Source organism: Miscanthus floridulus, unplaced genomic scaffold (genome assembly GCF_019320115.1).
Source record: "Miscanthus floridulus cultivar M001 unplaced genomic scaffold, ASM1932011v1 os_2305_4_5, whole genome shotgun sequence".
NCBI lineage: Eukaryota > Viridiplantae > Streptophyta > Magnoliopsida > Poales > Poaceae > Miscanthus > Miscanthus floridulus.
In genome coordinates, this window is record NW_027098219.1 from 12,391 (window position 1) to 31,323 (window position 18,933).

Genomic DNA, 18,933 nt, shown 5'->3' on the forward strand with positions numbered 1-18,933 from the left:
CGTTGAAAGGTCACAGTTAATCTGGTCTTAACGCAACCACCTCAGTTAATTGATTAATCGAGGCGGACGTCTTGTAAATGCCCACCGCAGTTCAAGAATTAAAAAACAAAAAAGCCCAGAGCCCACCAGCGAGCCCGTTTCAGAGCCCACCGACGAGTCCGCCTGCTCCGCGTGGCCCCGCTGCCACCGCCTGCATCCTAGATGCATCACCGCCTCTGCTACCAGATCCGGTCACACCACTACTGGATCTGCTCCTTTAGAACTAGACCCACCACCGAGGGAGCATGGGTGGCCAGATCGGGCCACTCCACCACTAGATCCGACACGTCGGGGAGGAGGGGAGCCATCACGGAGGAGGGCGTGGGGGAGGAGGGGTGCCGTCGTGGAGGAGAAGGGGCGCCATCGCAGGGGAGGGAGGGCGAGGCCGGGCTACCGCACCCGCGAGATGGCGGCGCTAGGCCACCGTGAGGCTAGGCCACCGTGGCTACGAATCCGCGCCGCTGCCCCCACACGAGGATGCGCCTGCTCTCGGGCGAGGCCACGCCGTCGCGCCTGCACGAGGCCACGCCATCGGGCCACCGCACCGTGAGAAGAAAGGGAGGGAGAGAAAGCGACACCTAAGGGAGAAGTGAGGGAGGGAGAGACTACTGAGGGAGGGAGGGAGAAGTGAGAGAGTGGGAGATGAGAAACCCTAACTCCAGTATATATAAGCCCGATAGGTGGATTGGATACAGGCTTTTGTTGGGCCTAGTGTAGATCTTCCAAGGCGGGCAATGTAAAGGAACCGCCTCAGTTAATATGCTTATTAACCGAGGCGGTTGCGTTAAGGCAATCGCCTCGGTTAATATATATTAACAGAGGCGGTTGCGTTAGGGTAACCGCTTCGGTTAATAGGCGGTAACCGAGGCAGTTCCTTTACATTGCCCGCCTCGGTTAAGCATTATCCGAGGCGGTTGCTGTGTCAGCTGCCCTGCCACGAACAACCGTGGCGAGCAGCCGCCCAACCGCCTTGGAGGCCATTTTAAAAAATGCATCGGATAAGTTTTTGTGTAGTAGTGATTAACATGTGGGGTCTACCTATAACAGTGTCTAACGATGTTAAATACATCATCCATCTCATCCTCTTTATCCTTTCAACCAAACAAAAAATGGGTTAGTCTCGCCCTCGTCAACCAAATAGAAATTGGAGTCATCCCGTCCCTCAAACCAGAGTTAGGACCATCCCACCCCACCTTGCCTCCCAATCAAAATCTACCTAAGAGAATGGCATGCACGCGCGACCAAAGATCAATTGGATCCCAATTGGTGAAATGAGACGAAGGACAAGGCCAAAATCATCCTTTAAATTATTGGCATAGAAATAGAAAAAAGAAGATGTAAGAAATAGAAAATAAATAAAAAGATTAAAATACATGAATCTGTACATGCAGTATTAAATTTTGAAAGGCGTGTAGATTGGGTGTTAGAACCAGCAAGGCGTGCAAATATCAAAATTTGTCCAAATTTATGTCATAGCTAGTTGGTATCAAATATCCAAATTTCTCCCAAATTTATGTCATGGGTAGTTACACTGTTCAACCAAAATGCCCTAAAGTCCCAATTGAATGTAATACCCTAAAGCATCGGTTATTATGTGTGAAAGTGGGTTGTGGTATTTTGTATGTGTGAAAATGGGTTTGTTGTAGGTGTGAAAATGGGCTGCGTATATGGGTTGTATCTATTTGTTGAATGTACTATATTAGTGGGCTGAAAAGTACACTAAAAATTGGTGATCGCGATGCATCCAAATGACTGGAATTGGGCTGAAAAATGGATGAAATTGCACTGAAAATATGCTGAAAATTGGCCCACCTTTGATTTTGGCCTGTTAATAAATGGGCTGAGCTGATGATATAAGCATCCACGTCATCATCCATGTAAACATCCACATAAGCATTTATGATAGTGTGTCAATTCATCCATGACGGTTATTTTCTGTCATAGCGGCATTGAGTATTGATTGGGCTAATTGGGCCTTGGGTTATTCTATGATGGTCTAGAACCGTCACAGATTGCGTTGATCTGTGATGATTTCTCAATAACTGTCATGCAAGTTAATCCATGATGATTAATCCACGATGAAACTTGAAACCATTACAAACACTGCTTGATAGAAATTTTCCATCATATATTAAGAAGTATGTAGTAGTGTCTGTTCGAGCCATTACAAATGTCGAAAACCGCCAATAGTCTTTGCTCACTAGTATGTGGAGCTAAGTAGCTTTGCTCTCTGGCTTGTGTAGCTTGAGTAGTGTTAGTGTAGTACTATTGTAGCTCTTGTATAGTGTTTGTTTGCTCACTAGCATGTGTAGGAGCTCTCTTGTACTCACTTGACTAGTTGCATATGTTTGTGTGACCTTACCAACTAGACTTGATTAGGTGAGCTTCCTCTAGCTCCACCCTTAAACATAACTTGTATAAGATCTTTTATAAGGCCCTTGTGTTAGGTAAAGGGTGTTATCTTGGTTAGACCAAGTAGTTTAATTCCTCGTTTATTTTGATTAGTCGTAGCTATTAAATTTAAAAAAGACTATTTACCCCTCTAGTCGGCTCCTTGTTCCTAACCTCCATTAGCCAAAATTAGCTCTAGTGCATCAAATAGGAGGACTAATAGGTGGGGCTATTTTTTAGTCAAATCTTTAACTAGTTGTTATTCAGCTAGTTAGCCAAGTATAACTAATTTTGGCTAATTTATAACTTCAACCGTTAAGTAGCCACGTGTACCATACATGTCTTTAGAACCTATTTGATATTAGAGCGAATTGCTACTCCATCCGTCCCAAAATACAAGATGTTTTGATATCTCTAAATTCATAACGTTTACTATAAATTTAGACATAACATATATCTAGATACGTAGCAAAGTTTACGAATCTAGAAAACCAAAACGTCTTATAATTTAGAACTAACTAAACGGCCTGTTCGCTGGTTAGTTTCTGGGCTGATTTGAGCTGGCTGATGCTGGTTTATTGTGAGAGAAAAACACTGTTGGCTGGCTGGTTTGGGCTGGCTGAAACCAACAAGCGAACAGGCTGAAAAATTAGCTAAAATTAGTAGTGCATCCAGAGCTAATAAATGGACTAATTTTTAGCTAACCTTTCAACTAGTTGATAGCCAACTATCCAGCTAATCTTAGCTAATTTAAATTAATTTTTAGCCCAACTAACAATTAACAACTAGCCTTCTCTCGTTCAAACATGCCTAGTCCTTATATTTTTTCTAAACCGAGTGAGCCTAGCAGAAATCGGTTAAAATAATACGCAGCAGCCAATTGCACTCGATCAAGAGAAGCGACGACTCCATCTCTGGTCTCCCACGCCTATAATCCCATTCCCCTCCTTCAGAGCCTTGCGGCGATCGAGATTCTTCCCCTCCTTCTCCACGTATATCCATCAGAGCAGCACAGACAAAAATTCTCCAGGTAATCTGCGATTTCTTTCACATCTCTCTTGATTCATTGGAATCTACTTCTTGCTCGTCGGGTTCATGATGCAGTGCGATCTGACATGCTTCAGTTTGGCTTGCTGCTTAATTGTGAGGTTTACTTGGGTGCAAGGGATGCAAGAATTCATCTGGTTCGTGCCTGAGAACGATAGTCAATAGTTTGATTTTTCTAGGATTGGGGTTGACTTTTAGGAAAAGGGAGAAAGAACTGATGATCGAAACCTTTTCGCTGGAACTTAACTGTTTCTTTTCTACCTTCATAGAATCTTGAAATTCTGAGAAGGCCCGCTTGTGAATATCTAGAAAGATACCTCAAGATTTTTGATCGGGAAATTTCAGACAAAAGATTAGGAAATGTAGCACTGCACTAACTAATTAGGATGGAGGATTAGTTGATTGGTCTCTTAGTTTCTGAATGCACAGGACATAGGTCCAATTCTGTAAAATCTACATTCAAAACTTCGAATTAGTAGTTTCCATAACTCCTACCTGAATTTTATCGAACAGCTGTCTATCTCACTCTACATTGATCTTTGATATACTTACCATTTCGCCGAAAGAACTCAAATCTTTTATGCTAACATCTGAAGGGGGAATGCAAACAGCTTGACTTTTGGGGGAAAGCATAGACGAGCAGATCTGTCTTTTTTATTTACCACAACGATTGAGTGGTTCCTGCTTGGATTGGAATAGCTAGACTTGGATATACATCGACAATCATAATATGCTTACTTGAAAGTATGTTCTAACAGTTTAACAGTATTACTAGTCATTTGTATTCATGCTATTTGTGCTGATACAATCTTTCTTTGAACTTGTTTTGGTAATGTCAGTATTGAATGCAATGGTGTCATATTGGACATGTGCAAATCTAGCTAGATGTCAAAGTGATAACAGCTACTCTCGAGAATATGATTCAGTCTATCTGCAATCTCAAATTAGTACCTTTTTGAAAAAAGATGTTAACATTAACAAGTTCATATAAATGCAACAATCAAGATATATTTCATGGAGAATTTAGTGAAATTAATTTGATGTGGTTGATGTTGGTGTATTTTTCTATAAACTTGGTCAAAGATAAAAGAAGTTTGACAGACGGGGGAGTATTGAGCTGCTTTTTTGTTTTTTGCTTACAGTGATCGCTTCTTATTAATTAATGAACTTAGCCAATGGCCGAAAATTCCTTTAACATATTTCTCTCATGACTCATGTGATCCATGTGACACTTTGAACAGCCATAAATATTGACTGTCCCTGCTTCTTTGCAAAAGAGAAAAGTTTGGAAAGGAAGAGAGATGGTCATTGACCTCCTAATATGTTTGAACTCTAGTTCAGCATTCCTTATACTTTGATGGAGTTTGTGGAACATTCATATAAATTTGTTCAGACTTTGTGATAATCATACCAAGAAATTCATTTGAAACTTCAAACCGACAGTGGCTGTGCCACAAAGTCATTTCTGACCATGTTCATCATTCTTTCGATCACTATATACTCTTTCTCAGATATGGCAAGCAAAAGGATTCAGAAGGAACTCATGGATCTGCAAAAGGACCCACCGACATCATGCAGTGCAGGGCCGGCTGGAGAGGATCTATTCCACTGGCAGGCCACAATCATGGGTCCTAGCGACAGCCCCTATGCAGGAGGGGTTTTCTTTGTTAATATCCATTTTCCTCCTGACTATCCCTTTAAGCCTCCAAAAGTGAACTTCCAAACAAAAGTGAGCTGATCTTATTAATATGATTTCCCTCTCCTTTTGATATTCCTTTATTCTGCACAAGTATTCAAACCTCTATTCTTTAGCCAATCGTCATGGTTGCGCATGACCTTGTTATTAACATACTAGGCAATACGTGTGGTCTGAAATTCATGATGAAAAGGCCCCATTCCAAAATCATGTCAAAACAAAATTGTGAAAACTCTTTCTCTGTTGTGCAAAATAAAACATGCCCAGTTCTTCTCTACATCACCATTTTATTTTCAAAACTTTGGTTTTTCTTCCTAATGTGAAGTAAATAGTTAAGATCATGCTGAATCCTTAAGTACTTGTTCTTCGTAATAAACACATTTTACTTGCTTCAGCAGTTTAGTAGAGTTATTTTTCTTCCTGAAATTTGGTACTAGTGACGCTTGAAACGCAATGGATAATGGATAAGTTGTCATGTGGCAGAGCTCAAATATGAGTACTTCCTAGCATCCTGAAGTTCAGATATGAAAGTGTCAGTCTGCAGCAATTGTTCACTGGCCTTGCTATATGCAACTGAAATCATGTTGATTCCCTTGAGTTTCTTCCTAAAGTTTTGTAGGCTAGAGTACAACAGGTTTCACAAAAATAGGTACTAACAGTTCGTAGTAGTATTTCTGATATATCAGGCTGAATGGTTGTAGTCTCATGCTATCAAAACAGCATGGAAAATTTTCTCTTAGTTATTAATCTAAAGAATCCGTCATTCAAGTATATCACCTTGATCGATACTATAAACTTGCATACTGAAACAATCTGAACTGTTCCACAATTCTGGTTCTGTTTAAAGCTATTTATCCTTCTTGCAACTAATTCAATTGATTGTTTCACTGAGAAAATACAGGTTTACCACCCAAACATCAACTCTAATGGGAGCATTTGCCTTGATATCCTCAAGGAGCAATGGAGCCCTGCACTGACCATATCAAAGGTCCTCCTCTCCATCAGCTCGCTCCTCACTGACCCCAACCCGGACGACCCCCTTGTCCCTGAGATCGCCCACATGTACAAGAACCAGAGGCAGCGCTATGAGGAAACTGCACGGGCCTGGACCCAGAAGTATGCAATGGGATGATTCTGTCTCACCGAACAATATTGCCACTGCAAAGGTCATCACGACGTTGTAAGAATTAAGTTGGTTGGTTTCCTGTCATGGGCACAGCAAAGATCATCATACCGTGTTAAGAGCCCAGATGGCTGTGTCAATTATATTAGCTTCTCAGAACAAAGTTTCTCTGTGTGTACAGTACTTTTGAAACTGGATAAGTCTGAGTTCTTCGCCAAAACCTTGGTTTATACTTTGTTCCCTGAATTGCATTTGTGGCCATGGAATTTGCATGTATAACCTTGTCAAGAAACCAGTAGCAGTTTGTATGTTGTGAAGATGTTATAATTCAGATGATGGCTTTGCTTCCCTTCTCCATTAACAGTCCAGTGGTCTTGAATTTGAGACATGTGGGTCTGCACTGTGTGACTCGAACGGAGTGGTCCTGGTTGCCTGCTGACAAATCGGACACACCCAAAATCCAATTTCTTCAGTTACATATTGTTACAATTGCAACCACTACTTCCAAATGGCTCAAGTTATTTACTGAAGAGGCTTGCAGGTCTACTGCCTTGCTGAAACTTTTGCATGTCTCATTGAAACTGTCAGGCAGTGGCGGAGCTAGGTTAGAATTCAAGGGGGGGCAATTCTAGTCTTGTGACTAATCACTAGTTATAGGCATAATCTTCTTTCTATATAACACAGCTATACAATTCTAGTGGAGGAGTTTGTAAGCTAAATTAAATATATCAATAGACAAATTAATGCATATGCAGTGTACTATGTGTTACCTGATGAGTGTAAGCTGTTGCAAGATGAACTCCTACTAATTGTCATTTGTCCTTCTTAAGTAGAACAAGAGAGCTAAATAGACATGTGGCCCCATTCGCGTGCCCTTAAATCCGACTTGATCCGCTTCTTTTTTTATTTGGAACAGTGTTTTTCTCTCACAAATTCCTCCAGCATTCCTCCAAACCATCCAAATTCCTTCAGAATTTCTCCAAGCGAACATAATAATATAAGTGAAATATTATAATGCAGTTGCATGCAAACAGGGGAAACAACAGCAGTACTCATTTGAAACGGCCAGATGAGTTAAACACAAATGCTAATTAAGTTTTGTAATAATGCGTTGAAATATACTCCTAGCATCATCAGGATGGAAGCAGCTAGACTAAAAAAAAAAGCTAATACAAGTTTAGTCGTGGCGTAGATGAATGCATGTAGCTAGGCCATGCAGTGATGCAGATGTGTATGCGTAGTTGTAACTTTCAAATGTGCATGTATGCTACTCAAGACACAGGCTCTCTTTGCAAATCTATCCCGAGCAAGGGGGGTCGGCGCCCAGGATGGCCCTAACGTGGCTCCGCCAGTGCTGTCAGGTACATCAATGTTGGTTGAACGTGACCATACTTGTTCTGCAACGCTGCTGCTTTCTGGTGTTTACCCTCTCCCAGCTTTCATCTGCACTAGCAGTAGAAAGTCATAGACTGCTCTTTCTTCTTCGAGATGGACAGAAGAGGTTGCGTCTGATGGCCAACCGGCCAGTTTGGTCTGTCTGTATCAGGTCACTTGTGGTATTTATAGCTGTTTTTTTTTTCCCGATCAACTAGTAGGAATGGAATCCCTTACATACAAGATGAGGTTAGTTATATGTTAGACCAGGAGGCAGGACTGCAGGAACCATGGTTGACAAGGCTGAATTTTGAATTACCCGATGAGAATTTTCCATCAGTACTTTCTCTCTTTTTCGGCCTGTTCGCTGGTTGGTTTCTGAGCTGGTTTGAGCTGGCTGGTGCTGGTTTATTGTGAGAGAAAAACACTGTTGGCTGGTTGATTTGGGCTGGCTGAAACCAATAAGCGAACAAGTTGTTTACCTGTAAAGACTAGTACAGGTCTTCATTTGGTATACCTGTAGCCAGCTCGCTGGGAAAAGCCTGACACTTGTGTACATACTTGTGAAAGGTTGTACAGGCACCCGTGGCCCTGTTCGCTTCTCTTATAATCCGTGTTTTTCAGCTTATTTTTTCAGTCGGAACAATATTTTTCTCTCGCAACAAATCAGCCGGAACAGTGTTTCGTCTTGTTTTTTCAGCGAAGCGAACGGAGCCACAGGCAAGATCATGCTCTGACAGAGGACAAACAGAAATCCAAAAACAAAAATGAAAAACAAATGTTGCGCACAAGACTATGTAGCAAACATATATACTAGAAAATTACCAAGCATCAGTTAAACAAACAACAGCAGAGAATTGCAATGAGACATGGACATTTGCAGGTAATCTGATGACCATCATAGAACCTAATTGCATCTGCAGGACGGCACCTCAAAGACCAAGTTACTTGAGTTGTATTGTATGCAAGTCTTCATCTTGAGTAAAAAATAAACAATGTATAGGCATCCCATCCGTGGCACTTGCATTTCTAAGCGTATCTCTACTGCCCAACTACTAAAAGATCCTAAACCCAAAGGAACACGCAAATGGTGTTTGACCTTTTCGCGACACTCACTTTACCCAATCAGCTGGCTGAGTACTATCTGTGTGCCTTTTTGGACGTAAAGGGCGCCCCAAATTGAGATCAGTGTGCATAGAGCGCCCTTTTATTAGATGTAAAGTGATGGTGACACCAAATCAAAAGAGATCAAAAACCCTGTGCCGGGATGCCAAAAGCAGTAGCCACCCACGGCATCCGTTCTAGACCGTCCAACGCGTGGATCAACGGTTCAGATCAAATGAGCAATGGAACTTACCGTAACCTATCGGACGTTCCGGACCAATCCGGCTCCGGCACCATAGGAGAAGGAGAGATGAGGTGACTGGCTGTCAAGATTTGCTGCTGCTGGTCCCATGGTTCATGTCGTTCTACTCTCCTGTACGTCGAAGAAGGTGACCAAGGCACGGGTCGTCATTGTCGTCTCCAAAGTCTGGATACTCCTGCCTAAATCACGTCGCACTTATCGGCCATCACACGCTTCTGACTTGATGCTCGACTATTCAACACGAAATGAGATTATGAATGAGATCCTTGACAACGAAAAAGGCGACGCGTGTGTGTGCGCACGTGCGGGCGGCCGCACGCTTGCCGTGCTGTCTTATCCTGGGTTAGCTCAGCTAACAGATACCAAATCCTTTTGAAACTACTGAAAGCGACGCTTGCCCCTCTCTCTGCCCACCTCATTTTTATCTGAAGAAAGGAAAGGCGTTTGTTTGGTCAGTGAGAAAGTTAGGGTCCTTCCTGAGAATTGAGGTTAAGGAAGCAACCCAGGTATTCAAGTCTGAAAAGATTTAAGTGTCCAGATCAAAATTAAATGGAGATGCAAGCACCACATTTTCAGTTTTCAGTTTTGACATACACGCATTGGAAGTGTGGATCATGTTTATTCTCTTCAAGGTTCAGCGTCCTGAGATCAGTCAGCTGCTCATTTCTTTCCAAGTGAATGCAACAGTAAGCTGGATGCTGAGACGATTGATAGATCGATTGATTATTATAGAGGCTGAGTACACAGTTCATACACGCAGCCAGAAAGAAGATGCACACAAGCCATGAATGCCTTATCTTCTCCACTTCTCCTGGTGAGGGTGAGGCTGAGTTTGTCTTTTCCACCAGGACGACAGGCAGGTACCATACCTACTACATCCATCACAGACCATGTCAGCAAAAGGAAAAGACGGCCATCCAGTTCAGGTTCAGGGGGATGCACAACTGATGAGAACCCTCATTCTGTTGCTTAGTTATGTCATCCACCACACCCAGCAATCATTCGACGAGCAGAGAAGCATAATTTCTTCTCTCTTTTTTTATCTGTACAACTCACTTTTCATGTGCTGTCAACAAAATCTACGGATCAGGTTCTGTCAATGCCCTCAGGCCTCAGCCAACATGCTATGCAAACTGTCAGTGTAACAGTTTTGTCAAACAGAGATAGCTGCGCTCAAGAAATTTACGAAAATGACTCACAAAGAAAACTTTGACTTTTCTAAAAAAGTGTATCAATTGTTGCAAATACTGCATATTACAGTAGGAAAAATTCAGATGTAGGCAACAAAATGGAGTCTGAGCAAAAACATTGATGCCGAAATGCTCGGAATTTGATTGATTTCCAAAATACACGCCGGTCTCTCCAACAGCAACAGGAGAGACCAGCTTTTCTGCAATTGTACCCTACCCATCTTCCCTGTTCGCATGCTTGTGTGCTATTTACAGTGACTGGAATCAAAATCACAACTTTTCCTACTAAATTGGGGGAGGCCACCTTTTTCCTAACAAGGAGGCAAGGATCTAAATAAAATGATTGAGCTAGCTGTTGTATTGTATCCCTCCAGAGAATCAAAATCTGCAAGGATCATCAGAAAAAAAAAATTACGTTGATTTCTCTGCTGATTCATCTATCGTCGATGAGTTGATCGAGAATCCATCGAGGAAGTCACTGTCGGAGTCAAGCTGCAGCTCTTTGAACATTGCCATCACCTGTATCATGGTTGGCCTTTGGTTTGGTCTGTCGTCCAAGCACTCGCGAGCGATCTTCAGATACTGGTAGAGCTCAGCTTCCCCTGACTTTGTGTTTGTCAGAGTAGGATCAAAGATCTCACTGCTTCTGTTTTCCTTCACCATCTGCTTCACCCAACCGACAAGATTGTTGTCTCCAAACTCAGTTGTGTCGATTGGCTTCTTCCCTGACAGAAGCTCCAAGAGCACGACACCGTAGCTGTATACATCACCCTTGGTCGTGCACCGGAAACTCTGGTAATACTCAGGTGGCACGTACCCAGGCGTACCTGCAAGTGTGCTCACACTCAGATGTGTGTCTAGTGCATTCATCAGCCTCGCCATCCCAAAGTCAGAGACACGGGCATCCAGGTTGCTGTCAAGAAGCACATTGCTTGACTTCATGTCCCGGTGGATGATGTGGGGGATGCAGCTGTGGTGGAGGAAGGCGAGCCCCCTTGCTGAACCGATCGCGATCTTCTTCCTTGCTGCCCAGTCAAGCTTCACACCAGCCTTGGCCTTGTCATGCAGCACCACATCTAGACTGCCATGCTTCATGTACTCGTACACAAGGAGCCGCTCATCGCCAATCTTGCAATATCCGAGCAGCGGTACAAGGTTGCGGTGCTTGATCTTGCCAATGGTCTCCATCTCTGCTGTGAATTCCCTGTCGCCTTGGCCTGTGAAATGGATCAGCTTCTTGATGGCAACGACGGTGCCGTCCTTGAGCTTGGCCTTGTATACCTCACCAAACCCACCTGAGCCTATGAGAGTCTCAGCACTGAAGCCATTGGTCGCCTCCAGGAGATGCGCAAAGGTGAGCTTCCTCAGAGGCTTCTCAAATGTCGCCACATTGATGCTTAGTGGCTCATGAACACCTGAAAGCTTCCAGCTTGACGTGCCAGATGTTGGAAGGCTTTCGATGTACCCAGTTCTCATCTCTTCAGTCTTCTGGTTCTTCCTGAGCTTGCAGAGAGTGACCAGCAGCAACAGCAGTATGAGCATGGAGAGCGCGATTCCAACAAGAATGCTTCCCCCAACGGTCTTCCTCCTTCCATTGGATGAAGCTGATGGCACACTTCCCTGCCCTGGATCATGACCACAGGGAGGTAGAGGGATGCCACAGAGGCCAGTATTGTTGGCATACCTGGATTGCGGGAACGTACTGAGCTGGCCAGTCAAAGGAATTGGACCAGACAGGTTGTTGTTGGATACGTCCAAATCAGCAAGGAAACTCAGAGTACCAAGGCCCGGGGGGATGCCACCAGTGAGATGATTGTTTGAGAGGTCAAGCGCGCCGACTAACTTGAGCCCTGAGAATTCATATGGTATTGTACCGCTGAGGTCATTGTGCCCCAGGTTCATGACTTCCAGAAACATCATGTTCCCAAGGCCTGCCGGGATTGTACCGGTGAGGCGGTTGTAGGAGAGGTCGAGGAAGATCATGCTCCCATTGCTGTGAAATTTGTAGTCCATTGTGCCGACGTATATCCTTGTGGATGGGCAAAGGTGCACGGTTGGGAACGCAGCCAGCCTCTCAGGCCGGATGCCAAAGAACTCGAAGAGCACACCAGCACCGGGACAGATGTTGCCGGCCTCGTTCCGCAGAAATGCAAACTGCTTCCCTGACACAATGCCCCCCGGAATAAGCCCTGTCTGGCTAGCCAACTCCGGTGGTATTGTGCCGGTGAAGCTGTTGCTGTTGAGGTCCAGCCAGATGAGGTTGATACAGCTGCCCAGCTCTGCCGGCACAGGACCAGAGAGCTGGTTTTTGTTGAGCTGCAGAATGGCAAGCTTCTGGAGCTTACCGAAGCCGTGAGGCACAGTCCCTGTGAGGCGGTTGCCGGAGAACGACACCCAGATGAGGTTGACACATCTGGTGATGGAAGGGGGAATGCCTCCAGTGAAGTTGTTGTAGCTCATCACCAGTGTCTCCAGCGTAGTACTGTTGGAGCAAAGCATGTCCGAGATCTCGCCGGACAGGCCATTCGCCCACATGACCAGGTCAATAAGCTTTGGCAGCACCACTATCTCCGTTGGAATCTGACCAACAAGGAAGTTGAAGCTCAGATCAATGGACTCCAGATTGACGCAGTTACCCAGCGACTTCGGCACTGTGCCATTGAGGTAATTGTTGGGGAGGAACAGCTTCCGCAGCGACGGCAGTGACGAGCAGAGATCTTCCATGATCTCACCCCCAAGCTCATTGGACCCCAGGTCGATCACCTCGAGCAATGGGCAACCCGCCGCCAGCACCGGCAGCGGGTTCTGCCCGGTGATGTTGTTGAACGAAAGCCGCAGCTCACGGAGCGAGGAGATGGTGCTGACGACACTGTCCACAAAGCTTCCCGAGAGCTGGTTGCCACCGAGGTCAAGCACCTCGAGTGACCTGCACTTGGCAAAGCTTGCCGGCAAGCCACCAACCAGCCGGTTGCTTGACAGGTCCAGCTCAACAATTCTGCCGCACAGCTGGCTGAGTTCATCCGGAATGGTACCAGAAAACTCGTTGCCGGCCAATGCCAGCCGCTTCAGCGAGGAGAAGCCAGTCAGGAACGTCGGGATCGGGCCACCGAGGAGCTTGTTCCCGGACATGTCCAGCATCTCGAGGCGGCCGCAGTTGGCGAGGCTCGGCGGCAGCTCGCTGCTGCTCAGGCCGTTGAAGGACCAGTCCAGCACCGTCAGGTTGGCGCAGCCGCCGAAGTCGTACGCCGAGACATCGCCGGAGAAGTTGTTCCCGGCGATGCTGAGGTGCGTCAGGTTCGGTGGCGCCGTGGCCATGAACCCCGCGGGCAGCGCGCCGGACATGTGGTTCCACGACACGTCGAGCACGGAGACCGCGCTGCACGGTGCGAGCTCCGGCAGCTGCCCCGCGAACTGGTTGGCGGAGAGGTTGAGGTACCGCAGGCCGTGGCAACCGGCGAAGGAGTAGTTGAGGAGGCCGGCGTCCACCAGGTGGTTGCGCGACAGGTCGAGCGACCGCAGAGACGGCGCGAACGGGAAGCCACCGCCGACGAGGGCGTTGCGCGACAGGTTCAAGGACTGCAGCGCGCCGCACGTTGCCAGGAACGCCGCGGGGAGCGTCCCGTTGAAAGCGTTGGACGACATGTCCACCTCCACGAGCGCGCACGGCGAAGGCGACGCCGCGGCGTGCGAGAGGTTGCCGTAGAAGGCATTGCCGCGGAGGTCGAGGCGCTGGAGCGCCGGGAGCGCGAGGAGCGCGTCGAGACGGAGCTCGCCGACGAGCGCCATGCCACTGAGGTTGACGGCCACGACGCGGCCGTCGGGCGCCGGCGCGCACAAGACGCCAGCCCACGAGCACGGCGCCGCCGCCGTGGCGTTCGCCAGCGCCCAGCCCGAGAGCGCGCCGCGCGGGTCGTTCGCCACGGACGCACGCCTGAAGGCAAGCAGCGCTGCCGCCTCGTCCTCTGGACCAGCAATGGCGGGCACCGTCACATGAAGCAGCACCAACACCAACGCCACAAAGAACCACGCGGCCGCCGTCGTGGAGGCGGACATGGCTCCAATTTGCGGGCTTCGATTTGTCGCAAGGAAGAGGAGAAGCACACAATGGAGAAGAAGGGCCGCCGGTTCTTGCGTCCTGCCGAATTCTTGGACAACTTCACATGACTGTGGAGCGGATGACCTCACTGCAAATTCGCACAGGAAATTCTCGAATCATTTTTAACAAAGAAGCAAAACGATAGAAGAGCACAAGGAATCTTAATTTGGAAGGGAAAGCGCCGTGCCAAGAATAGTCATACAGTTGCAAATGCGAAATTATCGGCACAAACTGCGCACCAAACCCCCGAGGTAGTTTTCCTCCAAAATTCAAAGAAGCCATGATGATGAACTATACCGGGAAGAAAACCAACTCTAATTTGGGACGAAAGAAACGAACCCAATCAGGTTGTACGAATATAAACCAGAGGACCAGAAAGCCACCAAAAAAATCAAGATTAATCAGGTACCCAAATGAACAACCAAACATTTCTTCAACCCAATAACAAACCCGAAACCACTACACTACTGGCACGAAAGCAAATCGAAGAAGAGGCTGCTGCTCACCTTGGCCAAGCGAAGAACCCAGCCCCTCATCAAGAATGAAGAACACCAGAAACAGACCAACCAACCTACTACTTCAGCAATTGGAGACGAAGACGCAGAGGGGAGGAAGAAGAAGGGGCAGAGGAGGAGAGAGAAGCAAAAGTAGAAGAGCACACACAGCGGCACTTGAGAGTATTTAAGTAGGACGAGGGAAAGAGAGAGAAAGGGCGCTACTCAGCTACTGAACCCCGCCATTGGCACTTCGGATTAACAAAACCTCGGCGAGCTTTGTTTGCTTGCGACGGCAATTAGCCCGGGAAAGAGGGGCCGGATTGTTTAATCAAAAAATTAATCCATTTGTCTAGAGGAGGCCGTGGAAGAATAATATTGGCTTGTTGCGAGGGGTAGGAAAAGGCGTTCCTTTCTCAGTTGTGTGTCTCAGCATCCGAGCCCGGTCAAACTTGGGATTTGATTCCCCCGAGCCCGGCTTTTTGGCATCTCCCATCCCATCCCAGCTCTCTCTCTTACCCAAACAAATTTAAACAAATTCCTCTATAGTTTTATCCTTTTAGGTTTATTACATTTTTTCCACTAAGAATTTGTCTTGGAGAATTATAGAGTAGTTTGTGATTTTTCTTTGTTGATGTGAAAAAAGATATTTCATTGTCTTGAGCTCTCTGTTTTTCTAGTAGTAGGAATTCTTCGGGTATCTTATTGTTTCTACGTGCACCTTTGCTTTGATGGTCTTAGCCCGTCACACCTTCTTCGTTTTTGTCACAAAACGACAGATAAAATGTGAAATGAAAATTTGTAAATTATTATATTCTAGTGAAGCGGCAAAATGCATTGCATACAAGATCATCGAACGGTTCTATCTATACGCCAAAATTGGTTTGTACACGACTCATGCTATCTTCATGTACCATTGCCTTACAAAACCTTAGCCATTGGCTACATTGTCATCTTTTATATAGATAAATGATATGGGCGAAGACGCTAGTAGATATTAAGGCCCTAGCTTTTGTTTGTAGAGAACAATAGGATCATTCGTCTGACATCCTCATCACAAATCAACAATGGGTATGTGGAAAAGCACTTTCACATTAGTTTTGTAAGGAGAACCATTGCTACATGAATGTTTTTTCCAAGGGACACTATTTAGATGCCATTGCTTTTACTACTATAGCAGTAGATTCTACAACTTCATAATGGAATCAGTTGGATATGAAGGCATTGGTTGCTGAAGGGTGCTACTCGAGTCTACTATAAATTATAAGTATGTATTGAAGGAGGGGAAATTGTGCTTTTCTCTTCAGTTTCATAATATGATGAGTAAGTATTTGAACCAATGTTTCTATGTGCACCTTTGCCTTAATGGTCTTAGCCTATCACACCTTCTTTGTTTTTGTCACAAAGCAATTATGTAGAAGATCATTGAACAATTCTCTCTACGCGCCAAAATTTATTTGGTTCATGACTTGTGCTATCCATGTGTCCCATGGCCTAACAAAACCATAGCCATGAGCTACATTGTTACCTTTTATAGAGATAGATGATGTGGACGAGGACAGTGCTAGATACTAAGCCCTTGGCTTTTCTAAAGAAAAAACAATGAGAATGTTCTCTAATTGAAATCCGCATCACAAATCAACAACGGGTATGTGCAAATGTGCTTTTGTCTTAGCTTTGTAAGAACCACTGCTACATAACGCTCTCTTGGAATGGAGGAAAATTTTCATGTTTCATGTGTTTTTCCTATGAAAATGAGTTTATTCATGTGACATTCTTGTACAATTCATGTGAAACTCATGTGTTCCAAAGGGGCCCTAAATGGTTTTTCTAGGGGGCACTCTCTGTTTGGATGTCCTAGCCCCTACTAAATGATTATTGTAGTAGATTCCATAACTTCATAATGAAATTTATTGGATATGAAAGGATTGACCATAGAAGGGTTGAAAAGTCTTGTGAGCACCCAAGAGGGTGGTGAATCTGGTGTCTAATAAAAACTTAAAACCTAGGGCTCAAATTAAACTACCACTAAAATTCATAAACTACTCTAGCATGATTGGCACTTACGGTTTTTATAGTGTGCTCTTATCTTACCGTTAAACCACAAAAAGCTTAGCAACCTATAGCCAATCCTTACAACTAGCGTGTAGCTAATTTAGGAAATTAAAGGTCACACAAGCGAAGAATGTGTGGAAGCAATAAACATGGTAAGTAAAGAGCTAAGGATAGAGAGTGTAAAGTCCTGCGTCAATATATCCTATAGTATCAGTTGCCAAAGCGCAACCCTAGTCCTCATTGGAGCTCTATCGAGGTATGCTCCCGGCGTTACTAAGTATCTCTCGGTCATGGTGAAAAAATCACTCGACCCGTGGTAATGGAGTTGAGTGACAATGTCTCCCTATGCCACTCGATCACTACTATGGTGTTCGACTGCCTCACAAGGCCTTCACCAACCAAAGACAGTGTCGTGAGTCACCAAGTCTCATAGTTGCCACCAATGTGATAAGAACAGGCCCGATCTTCCGAGAGGTAGCCGGTAAGTTCGATTTGTGGAGATCTCGACGTTGGCGATCCGGCTTCAAATCAGACGCGATTCGAACCCTGCAACCGTTACACCACTGCTCCGTTGGTTATCAACCAAGCACAACTTGATTGACCTCACCAAGAAGGCTTTTCCTACAAGCGAATCGAAGAGCACAAGCAAGAAGGTAAAATGCGCAATCTGAAATTGCAAATATGAATGACACGAATATCAATAGAGGATTCAAGAACTCGGTTCCAAAGGACTAATCGACATAGTGGAGGAGATCAAGAACGGGGGCCCTGGATCACTGTAAAAGGATTTGTCACCACAGTTACAATGAACGATTCAGTTTCTCGATGGAAAACTAAACTCTAAACAAAAACCCAATTGTGTAGCAGCGGCGGCGGCTGTGTTTATAGTCTAAGACTCGACCTAGGGTTGGGGACGGCCAGGGGTTGGGCACCCACAACTTGGGCTTAAGGCCCGACACGATACATGGCCAAGTTGGCCCAAATAGGTGATGCAGCACCTTGCCGTGGTCATACAGAATGATCCACGGACCTTCTGGAGCTGGGACCAGATCCAAAACAACGGCGTCGTCGTCCCCTTTCTAACGCATCCAATAACGGCCCGTTTCGATGTCGTATGAGAAAGTTATGACCGAAATAGTGACAACGTGTCTGCTGAATCCGAGGGCGACGTGGCAGCTGAGTTGGAAACGAATTGGAACTTGGGGAAGACCATGGCGTCGGTGTGTCCAGCATGGCGATGTCCTCATCTTCCTCCCCTTCTCAAATTGGAGTCGTCCTCGACTCCATCTTGGCGATGTCCTCATCATCCCCTCCTTCTAGAATTGGAGTCGTCCTCGACTCCATCCCATCATCAGCGAACTCCTGCAAAAGGTTAGTGACAGCAGGCAATGCACTAGACATAAAAGGTTGACAAAACATAGTATAACATGGTGCATCAGGATTATCACATAACTCAGCAGTAGCAGAAGTTGTAGCAAGAAAAGCACCTCCTTTTAACTTAATCCCATTATTTTTAGCAATGTCTGTTGGAGGTTTATTTTTAATCTCATTAGCATGTTTAATAATATCCGTAGGAGACAAAGGCAGCAATGTAATGTTCTTGTCCTTATGTATGATAGTGTATGTATTAGTTCTACCATAGTGTAAAGCATCATTATCAAATTCCCATGAGCGACCTAACAAAATGGAACAAGCTTGCATAGGGACAACAACAAAATCAGCAGTATCATGATAAGAGCCTGTGAAAAAAGCTAATGCGTGCTGATTTAGCTACCTTAGTCTTACCACTATTATTGAACCATTGAAGTTTATATGGATATGAATGTTGTCGTGTGGTCAAGCCAAGCTTGTCAACCAAATCTGGACTCACCAAGTTGTTGCAACTCCCGCTATCAATGATAGTGAGAACACGACAACTCTGCACAATGAGATACATGTGGAACAAATTGTGGTGTTGGATCTTCATCTCTTCTTCATGTCCCACACGTGTACTCAACACACGCTGCACAAGAAGGCTAGGGTAGTCCGCGGCAGCAGCCACGGAGTCAATGGTGATGGCCTC

At 45.4% G+C, this 18,933-nt stretch overlaps 2 protein-coding genes across 2 annotated transcripts; one reads left to right on the plus strand and one right to left on the minus strand.

The window, feature by feature from the left end:
- The first annotated feature begins 3,287 nt into the window (after positions 1-3,287).
- Positions 3,288-6,657, plus strand: LOC136534791 (ubiquitin-conjugating enzyme E2 5A-like). The gene is made up of 3 exons (XM_066527158.1): positions 3,288-3,460; positions 4,989-5,206; positions 6,075-6,657. The coding sequence occupies exons 2-3, from the start codon at positions 4,991-4,993 to the stop codon at positions 6,303-6,305; spliced, it is 447 nt and encodes a 148-aa protein (XP_066383255.1). The 5' UTR covers positions 3,288-3,460; positions 4,989-4,990; the 3' UTR covers positions 6,306-6,657.
- Positions 6,658-10,309: 3,652 nt separating this feature from the next.
- Positions 10,310-15,139, minus strand: LOC136534789 (brassinosteroid LRR receptor kinase BRL1-like). Its single transcript, XM_066527155.1, has 2 exons — positions 14,829-15,139; positions 10,310-14,410 (listed from the first exon to the last, which is right to left on the minus strand). Exon 2 carries the CDS (start codon positions 14,277-14,279, stop codon positions 10,638-10,640), a length of 3,642 nt encoding a protein of 1,213 aa, XP_066383252.1. The 5' UTR covers positions 14,280-14,410; positions 14,829-15,139; the 3' UTR covers positions 10,310-10,637.
- Between the last annotated feature and the right edge of the window lie 3,794 nt (positions 15,140-18,933).

Bases quoted from the DNA above. Each gene is read 5' to 3' on its own strand.
- LOC136534791 (XM_066527158.1), top strand. From the start codon at position 4,991: ATGGCAAGCAAAAGGATTCAGAAGGAACTCATGGATCTGCAAAAGGAC. The intron at 5,207-6,074 runs GTGAGCTGATCT...GAGAAAATACAG, and splicing joins AAGTGAACTTCCAAACAAAA to GTTTACCACCCAAACATCAA.
- LOC136534789 (XM_066527155.1), bottom strand. From the start codon at position 14,279: ATGTCCGCCTCCACGACGGCGGCCGCGTGGTTCTTTGTGGCGTTGGTG.